At 43.5% G+C, this 13204-nt stretch overlaps 1 protein-coding gene across 3 annotated transcripts in view; it reads left to right on the top strand.

Moving 5' to 3' along the window:
• NFKB1 (nuclear factor kappa B subunit 1) overlaps nt 1-2359 on the top strand; it is a 109166-nt gene extending 106807 nt beyond the window's left edge. For all 3 annotated transcript variants that reach the window (XM_016159063.2, XM_016159061.2, XM_016159062.2), the window contains exon 24: nt 1527-2359. In XM_016159063.2, the coding sequence (XP_016014549.2) occupies nt 1527-1684 (158 nt within the window). In that variant the 3' untranslated portion in view covers nt 1685-2359. The remainder of the gene's footprint in view (nt 1-1526) is intronic.
• Nucleotides 2360-13204: the final 10845 nt, after the last annotated feature.

Here is a 13204-nt window from a genome sequence, read left to right as displayed (position 1 = left end):
TATTACATGGGACTATCAGGACCCCACCTGGACTGAGTGTTGGCCACATCGGTCAGAAGTCCCGCCATCCTCCGGGAAATTAAGACAAAAACTTAAGACTGTCCCACGAGTTCTTCCTAGTCCTAACCACCAGCCATCAGCTTTCTTCCTCTCCACGACCACCACCCTCGTCCAGTCCACCCTCACTGCCTCCGTTCCTGCAGCAGCCCCTGATCAGTCTCCCTGTTCCCTTCAGTCTATTCTCCACACAGCAGGCATTGTGATTCTTTTTAAAAACTAGTGAGATTATGGTACTCCTGCTGTATACCCTCCAGGCCCCTCGTCCATTCAGCAAATCTTTACTGGCTGTGTCCTGTACGTTGACTGCTGTGTGAGGCTTTGAAGGTTGGACAGTGAGCAACAAAGGAAATGTCCCTTCTTTACCTGTTGTCACTGTTAAAAATGGCTTTTTTCCGCCCCACTGATCCAATCCAGTCTTGGGGCCTTGGAACCTTCTCTTTCTCTTCCCTGAAATATCCTCACCTGGCTGGCTCCTTCTTGCCATTCAGTTTTGGCACCAGTGTCATCTTGTTGGGGGTACCCTTCCTAGGGCAGTCAGGACCAGTGTCATATCCACTTAAGAAAGGAATACTGCATCCACCAGGAAAACAAGCCACATTTCCTGTCTCATAACCTAATGATCCTTCCACACGAATGAGTACTCATACCTTAAAAAGCATTAAGCTCTTGATTTATAGTTGTTTTTAAAATACCTCACAGCCCCTAGCACATAATAGGAACCCAATAAAGATTGGTCAATTGAATAAATCAGTCAATAACAAGACAATAGCCACGTCACTGCCATTAAAGTCTTAATTGTTTATGGTAATTTAATATATATGAAGATAGCATTTTGATTTGGGTATATTAGACTTCTCTTCCCTTGGTAATTCTCCATCTCTCTCAGAAATAATTCATTGTTCAGATCCCTGAAGACACTCTCAACAAGCTTTTGACCTAATTGTCCAGTATAGCCTCATTTTCATCCAAATCACCTGATTTTTTGCTACCAAAATGTTTTTGAGGCAAGTATAGTAAGTACTTAATAGCATATAAGGCCCAGAAGGGCACCTTATTTTTAGTTCCTAATTCTGTCACCAGTTTATTTTACATAAGGTTCAGTGATGTCCCCAGCTATAAAATAGGTGATATGATAGTCAGAAAAATACACCAGATTTCTAAGAAAGAAAGGTGCACTTCAGGCCAAGAGAATTCAGGAAGAATTCTGATAAACATGAGGCTAGGTTTTGGTGTCTTCACAGTTTTTTATAGAACTGGGTGCTTTCTGCCCTCACTCCACTGTGAACAGCACTGAAAAGTGACGGGGTAGGTGGGGTGTGGTGAGTTTTAAAAGTTATTGCACAAAAGTAGCTCATGTGCATTTTAGATCCAAACTCTGAGCCTGGCTAAAATGAAAGGTATACGAGAGCACAGGCGTCGCCTCGTTCCCAACTGCGCCCCCAGTGAATTGTGTTTTCTCCCCTCAGATGAGCTCCAGGACGACAGCATCTGTGACAGCGGCGTGGAGACATCCTTCCGCAAGCTCAGCTTTACAGAGTCTCTGACCAGCGGCAGCTCATTGCTAACTCTTAACAAAATGCCCCACGATTATGGGCAGGATGGACCTATAGAAGGCAAAATCTAGCCTTCTGGCAATTCCCAACCTGTAAACCAAAGTTCTGAAATTCTGTGGTATTGTCCCTAAGAAGGTAACGTGCATCCATCCAGCGGTGCTTGGAGGAAAACCTGCCGTCCTGAATCGCTCTTGATTTAACTCAAAGCCTTTGAAACGTGGCTTCCTTTCTTGGTTCTTAAGTGAATTTCAGTTCGGCTCACTTGCAGATAGTATCTAGCCGCCCCAGCCTTCAGCGAGGCTGGTGCTTCATTGGGGGTGAGGTAACTTGTGGAGCTTTACTAGCTGCTTTCTGTCGTCACTGCTGCCATCCCTCTGCTGCTGTCATTAAAAGGTCTCACGGTCCCCGCCTGGCATTGTCTCTGGCCGTCCACAGCACAGTCATTCATTCAGAGTAAGAATTAAGAAAATTCTTAATATTTTATTAAGAATATTTTAGATGAGATATTTTGAAATGGAAGTGAGTTGGTGTATGATAAAAAAAAAAAGAAGGCTTACTACTTTTTCTAATGTGCTTACCTCTGTGATTTGAAAAAAGGAACATGTATGTGTTAATATTTAAACATGGTTACAATCAGTGCTGAAAATGGTATTTTCCCCTTTTTCTGCATTTCGCTATTGTAAATATGTTTTTTAGATCAAATACTTTAAAGGAAAAAATGGATTTATAAATGCTATTTTTTATTTTACTTTTATAATAAAAGGAAAAGCAAAGCGATGACCTTGTCTTGTTTGATTTCCACAAACACTTTCCTAAGATGGGACCCTATCATCATGGGGTTATTCCACAGTCACATTCTCCTTTAGAATCAATTTTTTGATCCAGAAATGAATAAAAATTACCAAAAGAAAATTGTTTTAATCTGGGATGAAACTTCGGGTTTGTCGAATGCTTGCTTGGCTCATTCCGTTTAGGCCGTATCACCTCACCTTCCTCCATCTCATGCAAAACTCTCCCTCTACAGCCCTCAGTGTGGTGTCAGAGCCTCTGTTGATGCATTAAGTGTTGAAATTTCAGCAAACCAGAGGGTCTCGTACAAAAAGCCTTCCAGCATGAAGCTCTGCTGAACTGCTCTTCACTCGGAGTTGGAATAAGGGAGCAGAGAAATGAAATGCTTGAACGAGGTGCCGTGCTGAACACCGTGATATCAGCCAAGATCCATCCCTCTTTCACAAAGGACTTGTCAGCCCCGCTGCTGGGAGCACACTCGGAAAAAGGCCTCCGAGAGAGCCGCCTCGCCTGGCTCACACCCATTTCCATGATGGCCGCATCCAACACTGATTGACAGACGTGGTGTGTAAAAGTCTCCCAACTCAGAGCAACATGGAAGGGCCCTTTGACCTCCAGAGCTCCCTCCAGCTTGCCTGAGGTGTGGTTTAGTCTGCATCACAGCTTAAGTCTTCCTTCCATCTGCCCAGCGCTCTTTTTTGCCCCCTCCCTTTCACAGGTGTGGATCCCAGGGCACTCCCAATTAACATCCTGCACAGGAGTCCCCATCTCAGAGCCGGCTTCCCAGAGAACCCAACCTGCACAGCTGCTAGGAACTAATGCTAACCAATTGTGCACAGCACATGAAGTCATTTAATCTTGAAAATAACCCAGTGAGGTTTGTGGACTTATCCCCAACTGACAGAGAAATTGAGGCTTCAAGAGTTCAAGTAGTCAATGGCTCAGCTGCTTCTGAGTTTACGCCCAGGTGTGTCTACCTCCAGAACTCATGGGTTGGAGAATTATCTTCATAGGATAAGAAGATAGATTTTAAAACTTGAGCCTAAATGTAGGCTCCTAAATACATAGGAATTTAGTGTAAGATAAAGTAAATTTTAAAATCAAGGAGGAAAAGATGATTAATCAGTAGATGTTTCAACTCGTTTATCACTTGGGAAAAAAATCAATTTGAACTCCTACAGCCCTTCTCTCATCAAAATTTCCAAATGTATCAAAAGTTAAGCCATAAAAATGCTAGAAATACTAGAAATTATGGATAAGTAAACAAAATACAGAAGGCCTTTCTAAGCAAGACTTTATTATATGGTGAAAATATTTTGGATTCTTCATTTTACAGTGTGTCTCAAATTTTTTTAAAATTCTACTTTTGTTTTCTATCACACTGCCTTTTCTTCACACATCTAGTTTTTGAAAGTTGTATCTTTAAAGTATAACAAATAGCTCTGACTTTCCTTAATTCCCCACGAGTACATGCCCCCATTTCTCCTCCAGTTTCTCTCTGTAGCAGATAGTTATTTTCCATCTGGCCATGATAAAGCCTTCCATCGTGCAGTGCACTGCTGGCCTCCCTCCAACTGGGGGGATGGGCATACCTTTCTTCCCTGTGAATCTAGGCAGACCTGTGACAAGAAGAGAAGAGCTGCTGAGTAGCCCCCAAGGTCAGAGAATGCAATACAACCTCTGCCCAGTCCCTCTGGGTCGCTCTCTCTTGGAACCAAGTTACCTGAGGGAGCCAGGTGGCCACATGGAGAAGCCACATGTAGGTGTTCAGTCAACAGCCTTCACTGGTCACCACATCCAGTACCAGCAGATGTGTGAGTGAGATGATTCCAGCTACCAGCCATTGAGTCACATTCAGTTATCCTTCAGACTAACCCAGCTGACACTGCCCAGGCCGCTCTGTTGAGCCAATTTGGATTAAATGGCAGATTAGGGGTCAATTAAGTAATGGTTGATGTTTTAAGCCCTAGGTGTGGAGTGGGTTGTTAACCATTCTCCCAGTCTCTAACCTGACTGTTCCCATAGCAGAAGGTCACTGTAAAGAGAAGCCGACTGCAGAAGGAACAACCAAGCAACTCATACTGAGACTAAAAATAACATTCCTCTTCTTTAATAAGAAGCCTCATTTCTCCTCCATTCCAGAAACTACCTTCCTCCCCCCAGATCTCAGTGCTGGCCTGAGCCTCTGCGTGATGCTTTAACGAAAAGGCTACCAAAGCCAGCTGTGCCTCTGAGGAAGGGAAGGAATGTCTTTCATACTATACCAGCAGATGGGGATAAATACCAGGAGGAATGCAGAAGTTCAGGTGGAAAGCTACAAGGGGCCTGAAGTAAACCTGCCCAGAAAGCTTGTCTCACAGCAGGAAGCCATTTAAAAATAGCTACTTCAGAACCTTTGTGTCCTTTTGATGTTTCTCTACTCTGCAGGCATTACCTAGACTTTTTTGGGATTAGCGGTCTTTCTTTTTTGGCAGAAGGAAGCTCTGCTGCTGCTCATTTACCCACCTGAGCTTCCCCGCAGTCCTGTGGCATGGATGGTCCCGGCCACCCCGCGGAATGGGGCCCCACCAACCAGACCTTCTGTATCTTAGCAGGAAAAAGGGAGGGAAGGAGCCGGGCAGATCTGAGCATTTATCACATGCCAGCCCTTTTGCATTCATGATTCCTAATAATATTCTCAAGACATCCCTTATCAGATACACGTTTCACCCCAATTTTACAATGAGGAAACATAATCTGAATACCAACTAACCCCGCCCCCAAGATTCAAATCCAGATTTGTCTGATCCCACAGCTTATTCTTTAATGCTATCCAAAATCCTTTGAAGGAAAGATGCAATATTTAAAAGAGAAAAGAATGCATAGAAATCCGTATGAAGATGAGTCATAATATACCCCAACCAAAATACAAAATGAACCCACAGTATCACTAAAAGAACATGTTGCTAAAATATTAACATGACTTGATTTTTTTTTTTTCCACTAATAACAGGCTGAGATGCTTAAATACGAATTTTTCATGGGCCGGAGGTCTCTGATCTGTGCTTCTTATTTTATGCTTTCGGGGGGAATTTTCTCTCTGATCTGTGCTTCCTTCCCCAGGTAATGGGCTTGGGGAAGCACAGAAGTCAAGAGAAGATGAAACTAAAATTCTGTTTATTTTTTAAGGGTCACAGAACTTGGAGCTGAACAAAATCTTATCACCTAAGTAAATCGTCTAGGTGCCATCTTTTTTTAAATTCCCACGATGTAGGAAGCATAGTCTCCTTTACTCCTCCCTCTAGTCCTGCTGCTTTCTTGTCCACTGGTTTTCCAGATTCATTGGTTGGCTTTGGGGTCGGGTGAGATACTGAGGAGGGGCTTAAAATTAAATGGATGTCATTCTTCATTATTATGCCTTTCATTACATCTGCAACAGCCTGCTTCCATTACTCTGGACAAGTGACTAGTTCCACAAATTGTTCAAGCTTCTTAGAATGAGAGGGAGAAAGGGGCTGAGATAGCATCTTCTCACTTCCATCAACTAGATTTTCCATGTTGATATCTCTTTCCAAAATGATTATTTCAGTGAAATATCACAGCAACCCTCGACGAACAAAGATATGTATTCAATCAAGATTTCTTGAGTGTCTGTCACATGCCAGGCACTATAATGAACAGTCATCATTCATTATTTTATTTTACTTGTTCAAAAACCCTGTGAAGTGAGAATTTTATCCCTATTTTACAGATGAGGAAACTGAGGCACACATAAAACATTTACCTACAGGATCTCCTGACTCCAGTAACATGTTTCAATAAACCACACTTGCAGCAGGGGACAGGGTGGACAGGGTGTCTCTCTTCCACTTTGTCAGGAAGGGATCCACGCTGACAAGCACTCTTCCTCCAACCTTGGCTCCCGAGGTCTTGTTGGGGTGCTGGTCCCAGCCAGCTGACAGAAGAGCATAGAGGAGAGTACACATATGAGTTGTGAATGGGTCACTTCCTCTCACATTGCACTGGAGAAAAACTTTAGTCCCACGGCCACACAAAGATCAGGGAGGCTATAGGGGTGGTCCACTTTTGTTCTCAATATTAGGAAGTGGGTTAATTTTGGTGGACAGGTTTCAACTCTGGCACCAATCAAAATGTCTTACCTGGCTGTTGGAGGCTGAACCTGAAGATTCTTTCTAGCTCCAACTTGTACACAAACACTCACTAACTCTGAAAGTCACCTAAAATTGTGGAAATGGTCATTGCCCAAAGCAAAATTATTTCCCAGGATTAAGAATGAAAGGTGCATTGTAAGGATAAAGTCACACCTTCTCTTAAGGAAATCCTCAGAGCAGAGATGTCAGGTGAGATGCAGGAGACTTAGAGTAGCAAAGCCTTGTTGCCCTTGCGCTAACTCAAGGAGAACTCTGGCTCTCTAGCCTCCAGGAGACCTCGAGTTTGTCAGTGCCAAGGTTAAGGTCTGCAAAGAAGGGCTTTGGCCCTTGGGATCTCGCCCAAAGACAAGGGCAAGCAAGTTCATCTTTCTGGTGAGCTGCAGAGAACTCATAGGACCATGAGTCTCAATTCTCAGGTGAATGGGAAAGTGGAAGAAGTTGGTTCTGGGAGAAATAATATTCTTTCCAGATCAGAAGAATAGCAGATGAAACAGAATTCTAGAAACCCTTTCTCCCAGAATTCCTTCCTGAAACCCGGAGTCGGTGCTGAAGATGATGAGATGAAACCTGGAGGTAAACAATGGATAGGAGTGTTATGAGTTGGTGCAAGATACAGACGACCAGGTTGCTAAGTCTATTCTCTGGCAAAAAGAGGTTTTTTGTTTTGTTTTGTTTTGTTTTTCATTTTAAAACTATTTTGTGGTTCTCCCTCCCTTGAAATTTTTAAATAAGAAACTTCAAGCCATGATTTTTCTTTTGCAGAACACCTATTTATCACTTTGTTCAAATGCAAAGGTTTCTTTTTGCTTTTGAAATAAATTTCCTTTTGTAATTTTGAAAACAAAAACTATTTTGGAAAAGCAAAAGCAAAACAAAACTTTTAAACATGAACACTTCCATTTACAAAATTTTTTTCAAATCTATTCTCATAACAATCTGAGAAGCAAACAGGGAGGAGAGTTAACTGCTGCCATTTTCCACAGAATAACAATGATGCTGAATCCCTGAGGTCCCTGGTCTAGTGTAAAGTGTGAGGTCGGGACTCAGCCTTCAGTGCTCATCCTGCACCCCTGGGCTTTGTCCTGTAGCGGTCACAGAGTGCATCGCTGTTCAGGAGGGGACAGTCGCACAGGACAGGGACAGACCCGTGCGGGCCCTGAAGGCTGGCGTGGCAGCGGGAAGCCGGCACCTGTCAACAAATGGACTCAGCGGCTGCGGCACAGCGGCCCAGGGCACCCGCCCGAACGCCCTGCGTGTTGCTTTTCCTCTTCCCGCCCTTCTCCTTCCAACCCCACTGTCCTCCTTTTGCTCTGGGACCCTCGGCAGCTTTTTCTCCACACTCGGCCCAGTTCTGCCATTTCCTCCCGTCCTCCCAGCAATTCGAACCAGGGCCTCTCACTTCCTCCCCCAGTGTCAGTGCAGAGTCCTGCTCCCAGCGGAAGCGGGACCAGAAATCGCCACCCTGGGAGGAGCCCCGCAGCTCCAGGGCCAGGTCCCAGCACAGTAGCCGGCCAACCCAGAGAACTGTTCCTGTCTCGTTCCTCATGTCCCACCCCTGCCCGCTCCCATCAGTGCTCAAGACCATAGCACTGGGATAACTTGACCTCCCCCATGTGGGGACAGACAGAAGTACTCGTGTGCTTGGGGAGGAGTGGACACTTCAGCCTGATGCCAAAGCAGTCCTTGCCAGCTTCTCCTTCCCAGGGCTGATCCGGGAAGGTCACAGCCATCATTTGGCCCTGACTGCCTTTCTGCCTTGCCAAAATCACATCTTGAATGATGATCAACATATGCACACAGCGTATGGGCCAGGGACCACTTTGGTTCTGAAAGGCAGAGTCTCCAAGTTTAAAGTTTCAAGAAAAAATGTGTGGGCAGCAAGTCATCCACGTGTCCCCACTGGTATTAGAGAGAAAAGGCCCTGCTGGGCCAAGGAAGACGCCTCCATTACTCCCTCTTCATCACCAGAATGGCGGGCCTTTCTTCAAATTACACCTTGACTGTCTCAGCCCGTTTTTTTATTGTTCTCTGTTAAGCGTGCCTCAGGAGAGCTCATCTGACTTCTCCTCCATCAATCATCTATTCTGGAGGCTTTGAGCCAAGTTTTCACAGATGCATACTAATTAAATTAGGATTGAAAATCATTCAGTTGCCACCCTTTTGCCAAGGTAGCAACAGTGGAAGGAAATTAAATAAACAAAAGGCAGAGAACAAAAACTGTTGCCGTGCGGATCTGACAACGGCGAGCAGGGACGCTGCTGCCTCTGTGAGCCCTGCAGCCTGAGGGAAGCCCGCGCTCCGCCACCAGACCCTCTGCCCCTTCCTTCCTTCCTGCTCGCTCTCTCTCTCTCTCTCTCTCTCTCTCTCTCTCTCTCTCTCTCTCCCCTCCTCCCCTGTTTTTCCTCTCTCCCTTTCTCTTTCCCTTTCTCTCTTCCTTTCTCTTCCTTCCTTTCTCTTTCTCTCTTACTCTGTCTTCCTTTCTCTTTCTTTTCTCTTTCTCTCATCCTTTCTCTTTCTCTGTCTTCCTTTCACTTTCTCTTCCTTTCTCTTTCTCTCTCTCCCCATTTCTCCCTCCACCTTTCTCTTTCTCTATCTTTCAAGAGAGACTCCTGCATTCCAGGGCACTGGCACCCAGCTCTCTGAAACCCAGAGAGCGAGCGGAGGCCCCGCGAGCTCTTCCTTAGACCGCCCTTCCCGCATTATTCTGGGGAAGTAACTGGAACCAGAGTCCTGTCACAGCATAGTCACTTCCTCCCACCACCGGTCTCATTTCTTGTGCACAAGAGGCCTCTGCTGGAAGAAGCAGAACTTTGCACAATCACCCAACAGTTGGCATGCCTCTTGCTACTCAACTTTTTTGCTTCAATAAAATTTGAAAGATGCTTACCAAAAAAAAAAAAAAAAAGTGGGGGGCGGGGGAGAAACTTCAGCTGTCAGCCTGAATTTTTCTCCTTCACCTCAAGTTGCAAGGAAAACATAAGACTCTTAGGCCTGATCATTCCAGCCATAGCCAACTTTATCCTTTGAGAAATAATCATAAGCTGGCATTTATTACTCATTTACCCATCCTTTATCTTATTTAATCCGCACAATCCTAAGAGATAGTAATTACTATTAATCCCATCTTAAAGATAAGGAAACTGAGGCCTAGAAGTTAAGTGATCTGTCCAATTTCAATATATGTTGGAGCCAAACTTGCATGTTGGAGGTTCAATATCAGAGCATGACCCTGTGGCCACTGCACCACACATGGCTTTCATGTGTGTGTGTGTGCGTGCATGCGTGCACACACACGCATACATGCGTTTTAGATTTTTGACAAAATCCAGTTCATTGTATTTGCAAGGCTAACTAGTTAATCTTTTAGTTCAAGCACCAAAAATGTGGGTAGGGAAGCATGCCAATCACCCAACGTTAGCTGGGTTCCGATGACAAATGAACAGCATCCTTCCTTCACCCACCTGGGCAAACACGGGGAAGTAGATTGGATGAGCAGGCACCACACTGCCCTCTCCAAGGCCCAGTCATGTCTGACCTCTATGCCCATGTCTTTATCCACTCAAACCTTTCCAATAATAAAATTAGAATACCCGACCATGAGTAGATTAAGGAAATAGGGGGTTTTTTTCCCCTTTAATATCATTACAAGAAGACCAGAGATAGACAGATCTAGGTTTTACATGGATTCCTTCCTTTTCTAAAGGTAAGCACATAATTCAACTTCTTAAAACACTGCTTGGGCCATCAGGCCATCTACTGGCCAAATATGACCTGTGTATGACTTGATTCACCTTTTCTATAATTGTACCTTCAGGATGCCCACGCAGGCTGATGAGCTTACAGTTCTGGGAAGGAATCAAGTTCCTCACCTCACCCCTTCCAGGTGCTGCTGCTGCTCCTTCATTCCTACCAGCTCCCCTAGCTGTTACTGTTTCCAACTATCACTCGATGCCTCAGCAGGTTCCAGTTCTGCCCACCTCCCTAGGCTTTCTTTGATGACTTAACGAAGAGGCAGTGATAATTAGAACAGGTAACACTTGTTGAATAATTATGTGCTATCAGTATCTATGCATCATCTCATTTGGTCCTCATATTTAACCTATGAAGTATTATTTTTTAGTTATTATTACCACCAGGTTTAAAGATAAAGAAACTAAGGCACAGGAAGACTCAATAACTTGTATACAAACAGCCTGCTAGTGGTAGATCTGGAACTCCATCATAAGAATGTCTGTTTTGAAGCCGTCCCTATACCTTTAACTGCTGTATCAATTAAGATGCTTTGGGTTGTAAAATTAGAATACCTGACTACAACTGCATTAAACAAAAGGGGCCTCATTTTTTATAAGAAGACCAAAGTTAGATGATTACAGAGTTAGTTCAGCAATTCAACATCTCTGACATCCTGTGCCAAGTGTTTCCTTAAGGTTACAGAAAGGCTGCAGCATCTCCAAGCATCAGGTCCTCACACAGCAGCTTCTCAACTTCACCCAACAGCAGAGCGTTCCTCCTTAGGTCTCTTTCTTACCAAGCAGAAAAACCTGCCTCCAAAACCCCAGGTTTTGCCAGAATTGGGTCATATGCTAACCCTAAACCAATCACTGGCAACAGAGAAGAGAATTAGTATAACCAATCATGATTCGGTCCCTGGGGCGGGACGCATAGCCACATAGTTGTTAACACATAGTTAACAGAGAAGGGGGCAGGGGGCGTTGCTGTAGAGCAGCCAGGCAAAAATGTCCGCTCCAACTACTGGGGATATGTGAATTGTCTCCCACAATCCAGCAAATTATCCAAAAGCCATAACAAGTAACAATAACAGAACAAGACATCCCATTTCCTAGGAATTCTAGGTCACTCATTGTAACTATCATCCTTTGTACTTGCATACTGCAGAGTACAATATGGCAGAAGTTGGTGCTCAACAAATCTTGGTAAAGGCTGAGAACTGACCTAAGGGGTTAAGCTGCGTTATGGTTCCTTTCATGGCAGGATTCAGTAACCCGTATCTACAGGGATAATGAGAGGTAGTTATAAAACATGACCTAGTGATGCAAGGCCCTTACTTCTAATAAGTCCCTTCACTATCTGGCCCCTATTCAAGGGCTGCAAAATGCCTTGGCAGCTTAGCCCACCTTCAGCTTACCAGTTAGAAGGTCTTTCACGACTCCTTTCTCAACTGAAAAACTTTTTTTCATTTATTTTTTTATCATAAACTTCAAAAATAACTTTCCAAAATGTTGAACAAGATGGCCTTATCTAACATTGCTCCATCAGTCACACTAACCTTACAGGACTTGTCATCAGCTGAAATGGCCTTGGTTACCTGCTTATGGTCCATCTGCCCCTACAATGGACAGTCCCTGAGAGCAGAGATTTATCCGCCTATTTTTTCATTGCAATATCCCCAGTGACAAGGACAGAGCCTGCTCAGAGTGGCCCTCAATAACTACATGGAAAATGAATGAATAAATTCTTAAACAGTTGTTAGAGTCAAAATATAAGTGTCTGGACACCAGTTTTGTCTGGGATTTTTAGGGTTTTGAACGGCATCACTCTGGTTCACACCTCTGATAAGTCGATTAGAAAAAAAAATTAACCTACTGACTTGGAAATACTACTAAATACTTTTTCTGTATAACTCTTCTCAGTTTATGTGCTTATAGAATTGATAAGATTGCATCTACGGTCAAGGGAGACTCTGGAAATATTTTTAAATGCTTTGAACTTCCTGCACAAACTATGCCCATTTGTTTTCCTCCCTAAATCTTATCAAGCTGGGGAATAAGTTCCACATCTGAGAATATTCTTTCTGTCACTTTCGAACACTTTATTTCTCTCGCAGTCTAGTTCATTTTCATTCCAACAGAAGACAAAACCTTCTAATTTATTTTCCAAGATACTTCCCATGGCTTGAAAACCTCTCACAATAAAAAGTCAAGTAAGAGAAAAAAATAAGAAGAGTTAATAGAGACTGTGAATGAGAAAATTACCATTTTACTGCTCTCTGTGTTCTAACATGGGAAAATGTAATCCTGTGGACTGAACTCTCCAACTCACTCACTCTGGAATGTGCTTTGCAACCACCACAGCAGAGGGATCTGATCCTGGTCTTTCCATTCTATTCACAGTTTGCACAACTACTAACAGAAAAGCCTCAGAAATCCAAAGCCGCAAGTCAGTACATCGGACTCTATTCCAGTAAATGCAGCAAAAAAAAGTTTATTAAAATAGTACAAATGACTAACTGCAGTGCTACACATGAACTGTGGGAGAACGTTCTGGATGTTCCTATTCTCTTACAGAAATAACGTGCATGTAGCACATCTCTCTCCTTTTATGAGTTGTCAGCATATATTTATGTCCATTAATTTCTCCTTTAACAAATCCACTAGTCTCTGATATCTTTTTCCCTTCTTAAAAAAATGTTCAAAAGACCTTTATTCACCTCTCTTTTACTATTACTTCATGCACTAATTGGGTGATAATGCTTATGATGTTAAAAAAGTAAAACCACCATGTACTTAGCATTTATTTTGTTTCAAACCCTATTTGTTTAGTCCTCACAACAACTTTGAAGGCTAGAGATTATTATCTTCATTTTACAGATAAGAAAACTAAAGTTCAGAAGGGAAAGTGACTGCCAAAGGC

The sequence above is a fragment of the Rousettus aegyptiacus genome, unplaced genomic scaffold, assembly GCF_014176215.1.
Source record: "Rousettus aegyptiacus isolate mRouAeg1 unplaced genomic scaffold, mRouAeg1.p scaffold_m13_p_10, whole genome shotgun sequence".
Classification (NCBI taxonomy): Eukaryota; Metazoa; Chordata; class Mammalia; order Chiroptera; family Pteropodidae; genus Rousettus; species Rousettus aegyptiacus.
The sequence above is the reverse complement of the archived record's forward strand: the minus strand, read 5'-3'. Positions and strand labels throughout refer to the sequence as shown.